The 14,945-nt window shown below is 47.3% G+C and overlaps 1 protein-coding gene across 1 annotated transcript in view; it reads left to right on the top strand.

Annotated features, from left to right (window-relative positions):
- Atp8b1 (ATPase phospholipid transporting 8B1) overlaps positions 1–14,945 on the top strand; it is a 145,108-nt gene that overhangs the window by 89,294 nt on the left and 40,869 nt on the right. The window contains exons 6-13 of the mRNA XM_045135070.1: positions 25–86; positions 2,974–3,046; positions 3,179–3,249; positions 5,457–5,539; positions 5,655–5,813; positions 6,660–6,748; positions 10,561–10,751; positions 14,236–14,444. Coding sequence (XP_044991005.1) covers positions 25–86; positions 2,974–3,046; positions 3,179–3,249; positions 5,457–5,539; positions 5,655–5,813; positions 6,660–6,748; positions 10,561–10,751; positions 14,236–14,444 — 937 coding nt within the window. The remainder of the gene's footprint in view (positions 1–24; positions 87–2,973; positions 3,047–3,178; positions 3,250–5,456; positions 5,540–5,654; positions 5,814–6,659; positions 6,749–10,560; positions 10,752–14,235; positions 14,445–14,945) is intronic.

Here is a 14,945-nt window from a genome sequence, read left to right as displayed (position 1 = left end):
CACTCCCCCGTCTGCTTTCCAAAGGCTCGCCACAAAATGGACAGGGAAATCAACAACAGGACGTGTGAAGTCATTAAGGATGGCAGGTACCTGGAATTCAAGTATTTGCTATTAACTTGCAGAGAGGCTAGGTGTAAGCGTATCCCGAGATATACTGAGAGATTACTATTAGAATTTAGAAGGCTATGGTGGCTGGAGAGATGGCTAAGCAGTTAAGGCACTTGCTGTGAAGCCTGAGGACCCAGGTTTGATTCTCCAGGTCCCACATAAGCCAGATGCACATGGTGGTGCATGCATCTGGAGTTCATTTGCAGTTTCATTGGCATGCCCATTCTCTCTCTCTAATCAATAAATAAATCATGAAAAAAAAAAAAGAATCTAGAATTCTGAGTACATTAGCTTAACAAAATTATTGGGCTCAGCAGTTAAAAACGCTTGTTTTCAAAGCCTGATGGCCTGGGTTCAATTGTCCAATACCCACCTAAAGCCAGATGCACAAAGTGGCTCATGCATCTGGAGTTTTTTCTGGTGTGTGGCTATACTCACTTTCTATCTTATTCTCTGTCTCTGTCCATCTCTTGTATAAATGAATAATTCACATGTATGTATATCCTTCCACAGTCTTTTGCAGCTGCAAGCTGATACTCATCTGGCTTCATGTGGGTGGCTGGGGAATTGAACTTGGGCCAACAGGCTTTGCAAGCGAGCAACTTTAACCACTCAGACACCTTCACAGCCCCCTGACATTAGCTTCGTAATGATGATGATGTTGCTTGTTACAGAGAGCCTGCGCCACCGCCTGACCTGGAGCCATCCTCAGATAGGGTTGTGCACGCTGCTATGAGCACCCCCGGTGCTCACCCGTGGGCTACTTCTGCCTCGAGGAGCCCCGAGTCTGTCCTCTGGGTACCTGGGGTCTGGGCAGCTCCCCACTTTGCCAGCGCTGCATTGCCACCTTTCCCAACGCTTCCCGAGCAGTTAGTTTTCATCTTTTTGTTATGACATGAAGTTTGGTAGAATTATAAGTGTAAACAACCCATCTCCTGGCCTGCACTGTAAGTTTCTATCCAGCCTCTAACGTGTAGAAACAGTTCGCTAAGTGTTTGGTTAAGGAACCCACAATGCATTCAGCTTTGACCAAGGCACCAACTGGGGGATCAGGCATGAGTTGTTTTTAAAACGGACAGAATTGCAAATTCAAGTGCTAAAAATAGAGACTAAGATCCCACTTAAAAGTCTTTCATGTGTCAGCAGAATGACTTGATTTACAGACAAACTTCCAGAGTCAAGTTAAAAGTTGTCACAAATGTTGGTATGACTTCTTCCCACCCTTGCAAATAAATGGATACAGGTCACTTAGTCTGTATTGTGGAGACAGGGGAGATGGCCCAGTGGTTAGAGGCACTTTCCTTGCAAAGCCTACAAACCCAGGGTTCAGTTCCGAAGCCACCCATGTAAGCCAAATGCAAAAAGTAGCATAAGCACTGGGGGTTTGTTTGCAGGTACAGGAGGCCCAACATGTGTACAGCATGCACACACGCATACAAATACACACGTACACACAAATTATAAAAAAAAAAAGTCAAGGGCTGGAGAGATGACTTAGCAGTTCAAGCACTTGCCTGCAAAGGCAAAGGACCCAAGTTCAATTCCCCAGGACCCAATTAAGCCAGATGCACAAGGTGGTGCATGCATCTGGAGTTTGTCTGCAGAGGGCCTGTTTTACCCACTCTCTGTCTGCTCGCAAATAAATAATTTTTTAAAAATATCCAAGGCTGTAGTAAAGTCTTGCAATACAACAGGGGAAAGTACTGTTAGAAACACCTTGGACTCCTTGTGCATTTGATTTTGAAGTTTGGGATATTGTGTGCAAAAACCTTTGGCTGTTCCAAGCTCTTCAGAATTCCCACATTCAATTATGTGACCCCCATATGGATCACGATTCACAAATGGAAAAAAAAATCTTGTGTGAGCATGACTAGTATATATGTGAAAACATTTAAGGCACAGAACTATAGCTTGAAGCTTTTTAAAATATCAGTTCATGATAAATTGAAATAGGAGCCGGGCGTGGTGGCGCACGCCTTTAATCCCAGCACTCGGGTGGCAGAGATAGGATTGCTGTGAGTTCAAGGCCACCCTGAGACCCCACAGTGAATTCCAGGTCAGCCTGGGCTAGAGTGAGACCCTACCTCGAAAAACCAAAAAAAAAAAAAAAAAATTGAAATAGGTATGGAGTTTAAACAATGAGAGGAGACCAGTTCCAAAGCCCCATGAAGCCTCTCGTGTTCCTTTGTGTGAAGCACCATGTATCCCTCTCCTGGTACTAGCATTGAGCAAGTGATGGGTGACAGAAGGGAGCAAGCAGGGAGGAGGAGGCAGACACGAGCCTGGACTCAGAGTAGAGCTGGCCAGAAAGGAGAGGGACTCGGTGGAGGGCCCAGGAGAAGAGGACGAAGAGGGTCATGGGAGGGGCTGTGTACATTTATGGAGAGTGTCAAATTAGTTTTCTAGGCTGGGGAAATAGCTTAGTGGTTAAGGCGTTTGCCTGTGAAGCCTAAGGACCCCTGTTCAATTCCCCGGGACCCATGTAAACCAGATGCACAAGGAGGCGCATGTGTCTGGAGGCCCTGGTATACCTTCTCTCTTTCTCTCTCCCCCCCCCCCTTCTTCTGTCTCTCTCAAATAAATAAAATATTTAAAAAATAGTTTTCTGAAGAGGAGCACAAAGAGAAGTCCGATGTTTCCCTTCCACATGTTGAGCTGGCCCCCAGTGTACACGTCCTCGGGTGAGGTGAGGGTGGACAGAACAGGCCAAAGTCACCCCGTCTTCAGTGCCTGTCTCAGGACACGATTCTCATGAGTACTTCCTGTGGTGATGCCATGAAGAGAGCAAAAGCGGTGATGTCCAGAGAGAAGGTTATGTTTGCCTGCAACTTCAAAACCCAAATTGTCATTGTTTTTACCTCTTAGGTTCAAAATCACCAAATGGAAAGACATTCAAGTTGGAGACGTGATTCGTCTGAAAAAGAATGATTTCATCCCAGTAAGTGAGCAAGTTCTGCCTTTCATCCTTGCCATACATACCCACCCCTGACTCCTCCCCATGCCCAGCCCCAGCCCAATGCTCCTTCATCCTTGGGGGCCCTATGTTATAGGTGCCTTTTGTTTTCAACAGGCTGACATTCTTCTGTTATCCAGCTCTGAGCCCAACAGTCTCTGCTATGTGGAAACAGCTGAGCTAGATGGGTGAGTGCTCCTCCCATGGCCCGGGAGGACGCAGTTCTGAGCTAGGTGGCTGAGTGCTCCTCCCACGGTCCGGGAGGACGCAGTTCTGAACTAGGTGGGTGAGTGCTCCTCCCACGGCCCGGGAGGACGCAGTTCTGAACTAGGTGGGTGAGTGCTCCTCCCACGGCCCGGGAGGACGCAGTTCTGAGCTAGATGGCTGAGTGCTCCTCCCACGGCCCGGGAGGACGCAGTTCTGAGCTAGGTGGCTGAGTGCTCCTCCCACGGCCCGCTACCAGTCTATAATCTGAAGCTCCCACTACCCCAGCTCCAGCTCTCAACAGGAGTGCGTTTAAAGACCCCTTAAAAACTGCCGAGCAATAACGAGGACCCCCCCCCCAGAATAACTGTGGACATTATTTTCTGTTTTAGAGAAAACAAAATTTTATAGTCTTTGCTCATAGGTAACTTTAAATCTCCTTTTTTTTAACTTTTTTTTTTTTTTTTTTTTTTTTTTTTGGTTTTTCGAGGTAGGGTCTCACTCTGGTCCAGGCTGACCTGGAATTAACTATGTCATCTCAGGGTGGCCTTGAACTCATGGCAATCCTCCTACCTCTGCCTGCTGAGTGCTGGGATTAAAGGCGTGAGCCACCACGCCCGGCACCCTTTTTTTTTAATTTTTAAAAATATTTATTTGAGAGAGAACAGGGGAGGAGAGAGAGGGTATGGATGGGCACACAGGACCTCCTGCCTCTGCAGAGGGACTCCGGACACATGTGCCGCTTTGTGCATCTGACTTTTTGAACGTGCTGAGGAATGAACCCTGCCTGGGCCACGAGACTTTGCAAGCCCAGTGTTAACCAGTGAGCCGTCTCCCTAGCCCTCCCCCAGCGTCACGAGGTACTCTGCTACCACTTAAAGAAGAGTAAAGTTGTGCTTTTGATCGGTTGTAAGATTTGTTGAGAGCTGTGGTGGTGCAGGCATTCTAAGTGCTAGCTCATTAGTCTTGTTAACAATTCTACGAGCATGTTTACCGCATGAGGAAACTAAGGCTCAGGAAGGAAGGAAACGTGGCTCAAGGAAGTCCCAGCTGGTAATGCTGCTCGCTGTAGACCCCGTTCCTCACTTCCTGGAGATTCACCTGTTGCTTTGTGGCGAGGTGAAGGTAGAGGAAGGCCAGCCTTGCTCTGTAGAGCTGCCAGTGACAAGGCAAGCTTCGCCGTGAGAAACTGATAAGAAGCCCTGTCACAGCTGAGATAGTGGACAGCTTCCTTACGGGGGAGATTCAAGATTCCCAGGGGGCTCTTCATGACGCCCCTGAAGGGTGTTTACCCTCAGCGGGTGGCCCTGCCTGCCCCTGCTTGCTACTGTCCTTCGCACTGGGGTTGGAGCAGGCCAATGTTTGGTGGTGGTTCGGGTCGGGGGTGGGTCGGTGAATCATCCAGTATCTTTCCTGGATGAACTAAGAATTTCCAAATTGAACCAGCTCGGGCCCGGGCAATGGCTCAGTGGGTAAAGTGCTTACCATACAAGCGTGAAGGCCTGCGCTCAGATCTCCAGCACCCACGTGAACAGCCAGGCACAGGGGTGTGTACCTGTGATCCCAGAGCTAAGGAGGTGGAGACAAAGGACCTCTAGGCCTTGCTGGGTTGTTTGTTGCACCAAATTGGTAAGATGCAGGTTCAGTGAGACACACTGACTCAAAAAATAAGCAAAGCTGTGTGCGGCGGTGCACCCTAATCCCAGCACTCGGGCGGCAGAGGTCGGAGGATCGCCATGAGTTCGAGACCTCCCTGAGACTACCTAGTGAATTCCAAGTCAGCCTAGGCTAGAGCAAGACCCTACCTCACCTCTTCCTCACAAAAAATAAGGTGGCCAGGCATGGGGGTGCACACTTTTAATCCCAGCACTCAGGAGGTAGGAACACTGTGAGTTCAAGGCCAGCCTGGGACTACAGAGTGACCAGTGTGAGGTCCTACCTCAAAAAAAAACAAAGTAAGAATCATAATGTGGAGAATAATTGGAGAAGTTGCCTGATGTCTGCCTCTGACCTGTACACACATGCACACACTTATGAACAGGTATACATGCGTGCACACCACACATACATGGAAAAAAAATCAGCTATAGTAAACCCTTCCCTTGCAGGCATGCCTAGTGTTGCTAGTCCAGTTGTCTGTATGTCTTTTTGAACTCCAGAACATGCTCATCTAATTCTCCCCTTCCTTTAGAGAAACCAATTTAAAGTTCAAAATGGCACTGGAAATCACAGACCAGTATCTCCAAAGAGAAGAGAGCTTGGCAGCGTTTGATGGTTTGTATGAAACATTGCCACCTGTTTGAAATGTTCATCATGGTCTTTGGTCTCTGTTGGTGACAGCCAAGTCTTCTCTGTGTCATTGACAATGTGTCTCATGCCTGTGTTTAAGGTTTCATTGAATGCGAAGAACCGAACAACAGGCTGGATAAGTTCACGGGAACACTGTTTTGGAGGAACGGGAGTTTTTCCTTGGATGCTGACAAGATTTTGCTGCGCGGCTGTGTCATTAGGAACACCGACGTGTGCCATGGCTTGGTCATTTTTGCAGGTACTTTCTGAGAGTCCTGAGGGAAGAGACGGGCACGGGGGCTCAGGCTTGTAATTCTAGCATGTGGGAGGCTGGGGAAGGAAGGTTGCTAGTCTAAGGCCAACTGCATAGTGACTTTTAATATTTTATCTATGACAGACAGGGAGGGAGGGAGGGAGAGAATGGACGTGCCAGGGCCTCCAAATGCTGCAAATGAAGTCCAGACACTTGCGCCATCTTGTGCATCTGGCTTACATTGAACCTAGGGGGATTCAACTTCGATCCTTTGGCTTTGCAGGCAAGTTACTGCTAAGCCATCTCTCCAGCCCCATAGTGACATTCATACTAGCTTGGACTATATAGTAAGATCCTATCTCAAATTAACTTTTTAAAAATTAGTGTAAAAAAATCACTTTGCTGTCCATTTACCATGGAAACCAAATGAAGAATAATTGTTTGGTGAGTGTATAGAGGATGCATGTGATAAGCAGAGCATGTGTATGCTATATGTTATATGCACATGTGTGTGCATCAGACATGTTCTCCGTGTGTGCATGCAGAGGTCATTAGTATGGTAGGTGCCCTTCCACATATTTCCTTAAGACAAGGTCTCTCCCTCAACCCAGAGCTGAGCCCCAACAAGTCCATGGTCTCCTCCCTCCCCCATAGTGGATTGGGGTCACACATGTGTGGGTTCTGGGGAGTCAGATTCTGCAGTCTTCCATCTAGAAGGCCCTCTTGCTTAGGGACAAGTGCCGTTAGCCTCTGAGCATGCTCTCCAGCCCCAGGAAGAAGAATTTTGTTGACATGCCCAACACTCAATTTCTTCCCCCTACTTACTAATCACATTGAATCTTCCACTTGTAGGTGCTGACACTAAGATCATGAAGAACAGTGGGAAAACGAGATTTAAAAGAACTAAAATTGACTACTTGATGAACTACATGGTGTACACGGTATGCATGTTCCACTCCAGCAGGCTGGAGCCCACAGTGCTGTCTTTGGTTCTAACCTTGTCATGTGTTTGTCAAATGCAAGAAAATCTCACATTTTTAGGAAAGAAAGTTGGGCACACCCAGCCCACTGGCAGGTGAAGGGACTCCCTCACCTTTCCTCCAGAGTGTCACTGACCAGCAGGAGAGGCCGCTTGAGAAGTTGTAGTTGTAGGCTCTCCCAGAGGCTTTAAAGGCTGGAGACTGACCACTTGAAACGAGGACGGCTCAGTGGGCGAAGTGTTCACTGTGTAAACATGAGTACGAGTGTGGATGCCAGGCACCCACATAAATGCCAGGCCCAGCGGTATGTGCCTGTAATCCCAGCTCTGGGCAGGCAGAGACAGGAGTATCCCTAGGACAGGCTGGCTAACTGTTGCATCAGAATTGGTGGGCTGAGGGTTCCTCAAGAGACTCAGAAATAAGGGAGAGGGCTGGAGAAATGGCTTAGCGGTTAAGGCGCTTGTCTGCAAAGCCAAAGGACCATTTGATTCCCCAGAGCCCACGTAAGCCAGATGCACAAGGGGCACACGAGTCTGGAGTCTGTGTCCAGCAGCTGGAGGCCCTGGGGCACCCATTCATTGTCATTCTCCTTCTCTCTCTCTGCCTCTTTCTCTCAAATAAATAAAAATGTTTTTAAAATAAGGTAAAAAGGTTACTGAGGGAGACACCTGACATTATTGTCTGGCCTCCACATGCATGGACACATGTATGTATGTATGTATATAAACATACATCTATGTACATGTACACACTCAGAGAAATCAAGGGGACACCAGACAAGTGGATGGGGCCGAGCAGTGTACTATGGATTATCGTACGGCTGTTTCTCATGAGCATTGTTCACATAAATGCAAAGTCTCTGTCTCTCTTCACGCCCCCCCGTGTGTGTGTGTGTGTGTGTGTGTGTGTAACATACACTGTAGAAACCCCAACATAAGGCAAGGCTAAAAGGGAGTTGAGCATTCTCAAGGTCACACCCAGGTTCAGGGACAGACTAGGAGGACATGCGGGATTTGGCATACGTTGTACTCACAGCTGGGACTTCTAACCACAAAAGGGGACGAAGAAGGATGGCAGGGGAAGGCAAAATCCAGGGGAAGCCAGGCTCGCTTTGTCTCCCCAGTGGAGTCACACCAAGAGGCTCTCAGGTCCCTCAGCAACTACTAGTGGCAACACATGTCATGTTATCTTCAGAAAATCTCATTAGAACTCTTATCAACTTCTTTTAATTGAGGGCAGGTCGTGTGGGCACCACCTCCTGGCATCCACCAAAATTCCAGGCTCCCAAAAGGAATGCAGGTGTCAGCATAAATGGGACTGTTTGCCCAAGCAGGCACAGTGAGATGTCCTTATCAGAGGAGAAGTAAAAGCGAGAGCGCCACCCAATCTCAGTTCCATGCACCAGCCCGGGCCCTGTCATGCCAGTGAGACATCTTGACCTTCTTCCCCTACTCCTCCTCTGCATTTTGAGGCAGAGTCGGAGTCTATTAAGAGTTCTTAATACAGATTGTAAGCACGAGGGTTAAGTGACACACGTCTGAGCATGGATGAGGGATCCTCAAAGGTCAGCACAGGGGTCCTCTTAGACTCCGCTCTGCTGGGTTAGCCCTTTTCTGTACAGCGATCCCAAATACAACTCTCCTACTTCCAAAGAGAGTTGTTTCTCAAATGTGTAGTTCAGGGCTGGAAAGATAGTTCACTGGGTCATGTGCTTGCGTTGAAAGCTTGAGGACTTGAGTTGGATCCCCAGAACCCATGTGCAAAAGCTGACACACAGGTATAACCCCAACGCTGGAAGGCAGAGACAGACAGATCCCCAAGGCTTGAGACAGTCTAAACTGATTGGCAAGTTCCAGGTGGCTGGAATCTGAGGGACGCCACGTGATGCTGTATTCTGGCCTATATGCATGCACGCACACACACACACACACACACACTATCGAGTTTGAGTACATAAGCTCTTAAGGATGTGTAATGATGATAATTCACTAGTTACACATACACACTGAAAGCTATGTGGAAGTAACAGAGTAATTGAGAGCCAGCTTCCCCCTCAGCCTCCAATGCTATGCAAATCTTGCTTGAACTTGACGTGTTTCCCTTCAGTGCTGTCACCATAGGCCTGACCAGAAGAGCCCGTCGTCTCTGCTCTCTGCCAGGTGGTTTTGAGACAGAGCTCTGGAATCTGTGTCCAGAAATTTGTATTTGTTCCTGGAAATTCCACACCTACTCTGAATACACAAAGACCACTACAACAGTTGACTTTTTCTCTGGTTTTTTTTCTTCTTTTATTTCACTTCCTTTAAGGTATCCCAGGCAGGCTTGCACTTGTGGCAGTCCTCCTGCCTCAGCCTCCCAAGTGTCACAGTTATAGGCAGGCACCAACGTGCCTGGTGGAACAGTGGCTCTTTACTGTGTCCCGGGCTACAATTCTTCCTGCGTGACCTTGTCCTTGATGCTGTGCACGTGTAATTACATGGTGTCGTTAGGAAGAATTACCCAAATGTGGGGGATATGTCCCTCCCTTTAAAAAAAATAACAATTTCTACTCCAGGCATGGTTGCCATGTCTGTGACCCCAGAGCTTGGGAGCTGTGTTCGTCAGGGTTCTGTAGAGGAACAGGACACTAGAATGAAATGTATTAAAAGGGAATTTGCCGGACATGGTGGCACATGCCTTTAATCCCAGCCCTAGGGAGGCAGAGGTAGAAGGATCACTATGAGTTCGAGACCACCCAGAGGCTACACAGTGAATTCTAAGTCAGCCTAAGCTAGAGTGAGACCCTAGCTCAGAAAACATGAAAAGGGGTGGGGGTCAGAGGATTTATTAGATTAGTTTACGGCAGTCCAATAGCAGTTGTAGGCCCCCACGTTGACAACAACTTAAACCATCACAGGGGTCCAAGCAGAAGAACTGCAAGTTTAAAGCCAGCCTGGGTCATGTAATGTACATAGTGAGACCATCTTAAAAAGCAAAACAGTTGTCATCAAGTCTTTTCTATAAGCCTCCTAATTCAACTTTCTTTGAAGTCATTTCATGCTAGGGTAACATATCTTCCCAAACAATGTGTAATTGTGTTTAAAGTGAAAATGAGAGATGAGCCCCTGGACGGCAAGTCTCTGCAGGTTTGAGTGGAAGACATCACTTTCTCTTTTGAAAGATAATTTTGGGGACAAAACCTCCTCTTAGGCTTGGGAGATGGCTTAGAGGTTAAATGCACTTGCTTACAAGGTCTGGGTTCAGTTCTCCAGGACCAACTTAAAGCAGGCTTGCATGAAATGGCACACACATCTGGGTTCATTTGCTGTGGCAAGAGGCCCTGGCACACACATACTGTCTCTCAAATAATTAAAAATATTTTTTAAAAACACCTCATCTTGTACAATCCTAACAGCCATATAGATGTTCAAAGCATTCTTACAGTCGAGTTTTTTTTAATTTAAAAAATTTATTTGCAAGCAGAGAGATAGAGAGAATATGGGCGTGCCAGGGCCTCCAGACATTGCAAACGAACTCCAGACGCATGTACTGCTCTATGCATCTGGCTTACATGGGTCATGGGGAATTGAACTCAGGTTGTTAGGCTTCCCAGGCAAGTGCATTAGCTGCTAAGCCGTCTCTCCAGCCCATGGTCCAGTTTTACATGTGCTATTTTTACAGACATCAGATGGTCATAGACATGTAAAGTACTGAAGGAGGTTAATTAGCATCCGGCACAAGTGCGGAGTTGGCATCCATGCTTGGAGTCCATATGAGTGTTCCCTGTCTTCCAGATCTTTATTGTTCTCATCCTGCTTTCGGCTGGCCTGGCCATTGGCCACGCATATTGGGAAGCCCAAGTTGGCAATTATTCCTGGTACCTCTATGACGGAGAGAATGCCACCCCCTCCTACCGGGGCTTCCTGAATTTCTGGGGCTACATCATCGTGCTCAATACCATGGTGCCCATCTCCCTCTATGTCAGGTAAGGCTGAGCCCCTGTCCTCTCGCTTTCTGGAAAGAACAGAGTATGCTTCCCACACACAGCACCTTTCTGTTCTGCAATCATCGTTTCAAAGGTCAAAAACAATTAAGAAAATATCTTCTGTTTGGGATTGACAGTGAGATACGGAAAGGCCATGAACTCTGAGGATCTGCTCTGTGCCAGGCACCTTCTATCTTGTCCTCCGGGCAGAGAAACTCACGGGCATTCCAAGGTCAAAGGCAACAGCCATTTGCTTGATAAATTTTCTCAATGGATTTCCAAAGCCCAGGCTTCCAGAGGAGCTTGGGAGAAAGTGAAGACTTCGGGGCTGGAGAGATGGCTTAGCAGTTAAGGTGCTTGCCTGCAAAGCCAAAGAACCAGGTTTATTTGAAAGAGGGAAAGAGGCAGAGTGAACACACACAAGGGAGGGAGGGAGGGAGGGAGGGAGAGGGAGAAAGAATGAGCGTGTCGGGGCCTCCAGCCACTGCAAACAAACTCCAGACACACGTGCCACTTTGTGCGTCTGACTTATGTGGGGCCTGGGGAATTGAACGAAGGTCATTTAGCTTTGCAGGCAAACACCTTAACGTCTAAGCCAACTCTCCAGCCCAAATAAAATAAGTAAATAAAATGAACAGAAAGTGAAGATCTAGAATGTCATGGCAGGGCTGGGGAGACGACTCAGAGCCCCACATACATCCTGATGCAGAAGGTGGCACATGTGTCTGGAGTTCATTTGCAGCGGCAAGAGGCCCTGACACACCTGTGTCTCTCCCTCATCTCGTCGTCCTCTGGGGCTTCCCAATCTCTCTGCAAATAAATGCATAACAATGTTTGAAAAGAAAAAAGTCACGGCCACCCTTGTTCTCCTAAGGAGCCTCCCAGCCTCTTGTCACTCCTCCTTGTCACCCTTACTCACCAGTCACCCTTCCTGCCACTGCCTCCTGGGCAGGCGCCCCTGCCCGTCACTCTCACCACATCCGCCATGTCAGTGACAGTCAAAATGACAGCCAAGGACTGGGGAGATGGCGCAGTGGTGAAAGGTGCTTGCTTGCGAAGTGGCAAAAAGAAAGGAAAGGAAGAAGGGAGGAAAAAAGGAAGGGAAGAAAGAATGGAGGGAGGGAAGGAAGGAAAGAAACACAAGGTAAGATTATTAGTGTTACCTTTTTAAAGAAATATAAATTTACAGATTTTGTCTAAAATTATCACTGCAAATTATAAAATAAAATGTTGTATATCATTGGAGTTAAAAAGTAAAATCATAGGCTTCATTGCCATTCCTTTATTTCCTTGGGAAGTAAAAGTCCTTTGAAAGCATAAGTCATATCAGGTCATTGGAGACTTGACCTCCTCCATACAGTAGCTTTGTTTTTTCAGAATGGACTCAGCCAGGCCCAAGGGGGCCCCTATGACCCAGCATTCAATTGGTGACCCCTCAGACTACCTTCCTGGGCTCCTGTTCCTTCTGCCATAATGCTTCTCCTCCCAGATCTTGGAACACTCATCCTGGCCTGCAAAAGTTCTTCTCGCTATACTTCCTGAATTTTTTTTATGGGAATCTTGCTGTATAGCCAGTTAGACTAGAACTCACATGTAGACCAAGTTGTCCTCAATCTTACAGGACTCCTCCTGCTTCTGCTCCTCAGTGCTAGGATTATAAGACAACTTCACACATCTGACCATGTGCACTTTTCTCTTCTCAGCTCAGATGTCACCTTGTCACCCTGGCCTTTCCTATCCCACCCTGTCTGAACCATCACTTCTCTTTCCTCTTGCCCCCCATCTCCCCGTCCCCACTCTGACTTTTGGCAGAGAATACCCAGCTCCTGACGAGCATTTTGGCTGACCGAATGTTTCCATGGGCTTGTGAGCAGCAATTTAATTTGCACTGTTGGCTGACCTGTCCCCTAGGATGGTGCTAGGTACCAAGCAGGGCCGATGTTTACAAGGGAGAGAGTTGTTTTCCCACCTGTGAAACTTGTTAGGCAACCATCCCTTGGCCATTTAAAAGTTGCTGAATAAGACCTGGAGAGATGGCTTAGTGGTTAAGGCGCTTGCCTGTGAAGCCTGAGGACCCATGTTTGACTCCTCAGATCCCACATTAGCCAGATGCACAAAGGTGAGGCAAGCACAAGGTTGTGTACGTCCACTAGGTGGTTCAAGCATCTGGAGTTTGATTGCAGTGGCTGAGGCCCTGGTGTGCCAACTCTCTCCCTCCCTCCCTCCCTCACTCACTCACTCTGTCTCTCTCTCTCTCTGTCAAAACAATTTTTTTTACGTTGAGTATGCATACAGCTTTGCAGTATATTTAACAACTGAGACATGCGTAATTCTCTGTAGTTGTAACATCAGTATTTAACAGATCTGGTGTCTGGTGAGGGGCCACTCTTAGCTTCATGGATGACACCTTTTTTCTGTGTCTTCACATGACACAGGGCATATGGAAAACAAGCCCTGTGGGACCAGTTTAGTCCAGATTCTACCCCAGTCATGGGGCATTTTGCTCTCAGGAACTAACCTTCTTTGAACAGCCCCACCTCAGTGCTGATGTGTTGAGAATTAAGAGTTTAATATATGAGTTTTGGAGGAGTATATTAATTATTTTCCTCATTGTTATGACAAAATACCTAACAAAGGCAACTTAAGGGAGAAGTGGGGTTTTTTTGTTTGTTTGTTTGTTTTTTTGAGAGTATGGTCCATCACAGTGGGAAGGTGTGGAAGTAGGATCTTGAAGCAGCTTGTCTCATGGCGACAGCGTCAGGAAGCTGCGAGAGGAAAATGCTGCTGCTCAGCTCTATTTCCTCTTTTTTTTTTTTTTTTTTTTTTTTTTGAGCTGGGCATGGTGATGCACACCTTGAATCCCAGAACCCGCAAGGCACAGGTAGGAGAATTGCCATGAGTTTGAGGCCACCCTGAGACTACGTAGCAAATTCCAGGTCAGCCTGGGCTAGAGGGAGACCCTACCTTGAAAAAGTGGAAAAAGTGCAAGCAGAGAAAGATAGAAAGAAGAGAGAGAATGAGAGTGGATGTGTCAGGACCTCTAGCAACTAGAAACAAACTAAAGATGCATTGCCACTTTGTGCATCTGGCTATATGTGGGTACTGGAGTATCGAACCCAGGAAGTCAGACTTTGCAGGCAAGTGCCTTAAACACTGAGCCATCTCTGCAGCCCTTTTACTCCTTTTTATTCAGTCAAGGTCTCCAGCCCATAGGATGCTGTTGCCCACATTCAGAGAGTGGGTCTTCCCATCTCAGTGAACCCGATCTAGGAACTCCCTCATAGATGTGAGCAGATGGGCGTGTGATCCCTGGGTGATCCTGAGTCCCATCAAGCTGACAGGGGGGATGAACCTCATGGGAGGGACACTAACTTTCAGGGCACAGCAGCAGATCAGCAACTTATTCCCAGTGCAGTGACAGTGGACCCGACTTCCGGCCACTCCCCTCAGCCCTCCATGGAAAGGAACCTTTTTGTCCTCCTAGCGTGGAAGTGATTCGCCTGGGACAGAGTCACTTCATCAACTGGGACCTGCAGATGTACTATGCCGAGAAGGACACGCCAGCAAAGGCAAGGACCACCACGCTGAACGAGCAGCTCGGGCAGATCCATTACATCTTCTCCGACAAGACGGGGACGCTCACACAAAATATCATGACCTTCAAAAAGTGCTGCATCAACGGCCAAATCTACGGTGAGTGTGAGGGAACAAAATAACTCCAGAATTACTTGTTCATGTATTAGGTTGTGGTTGGTATGTTGGGGGTCTGAAGTGGTGGGAATGGTTGGCTATTGAATTAGGATACAAGCAGGATTCCCTGGGTGGTTGTCAGATCAGAGCCTGCTTCCTAGTGTTGGTGGTCCCCTCCCTGGGTCACGTCCTCTTGCTGCAGGCATCGTGGACACTGTTTGGAACACACGCACAGCAAGGTCAACAGTCAGAAATAGTTACTTGTCACCAAAAAAAAAAAAAAAAAAAAAATCATTAAAAATCAATTACTCTATAATCTAGCAGCTCCACTTCTAAAATATATTTTACACAAAATAATTAAAAGTAGGGACCCATGGAGGTGTTTGTACACCTGTGTTCATAGCAGCTTTATTCACAATAGACAAAAGGAAGAAACAATCCAAAGTGTTCATCAATGCATAAACAAGATGTGCTATGTTCCCACAATAGGGTATTATTTAGTCT

Source organism: Jaculus jaculus, chromosome 15 (genome assembly GCF_020740685.1).
Source record: "Jaculus jaculus isolate mJacJac1 chromosome 15, mJacJac1.mat.Y.cur, whole genome shotgun sequence".
NCBI classification, from domain to species: domain Eukaryota; kingdom Metazoa; phylum Chordata; class Mammalia; order Rodentia; family Dipodidae; genus Jaculus; species Jaculus jaculus.
Note: the sequence above shows the minus strand (reverse complement) of the source record. Positions and strands in the feature narration are given on the sequence as shown.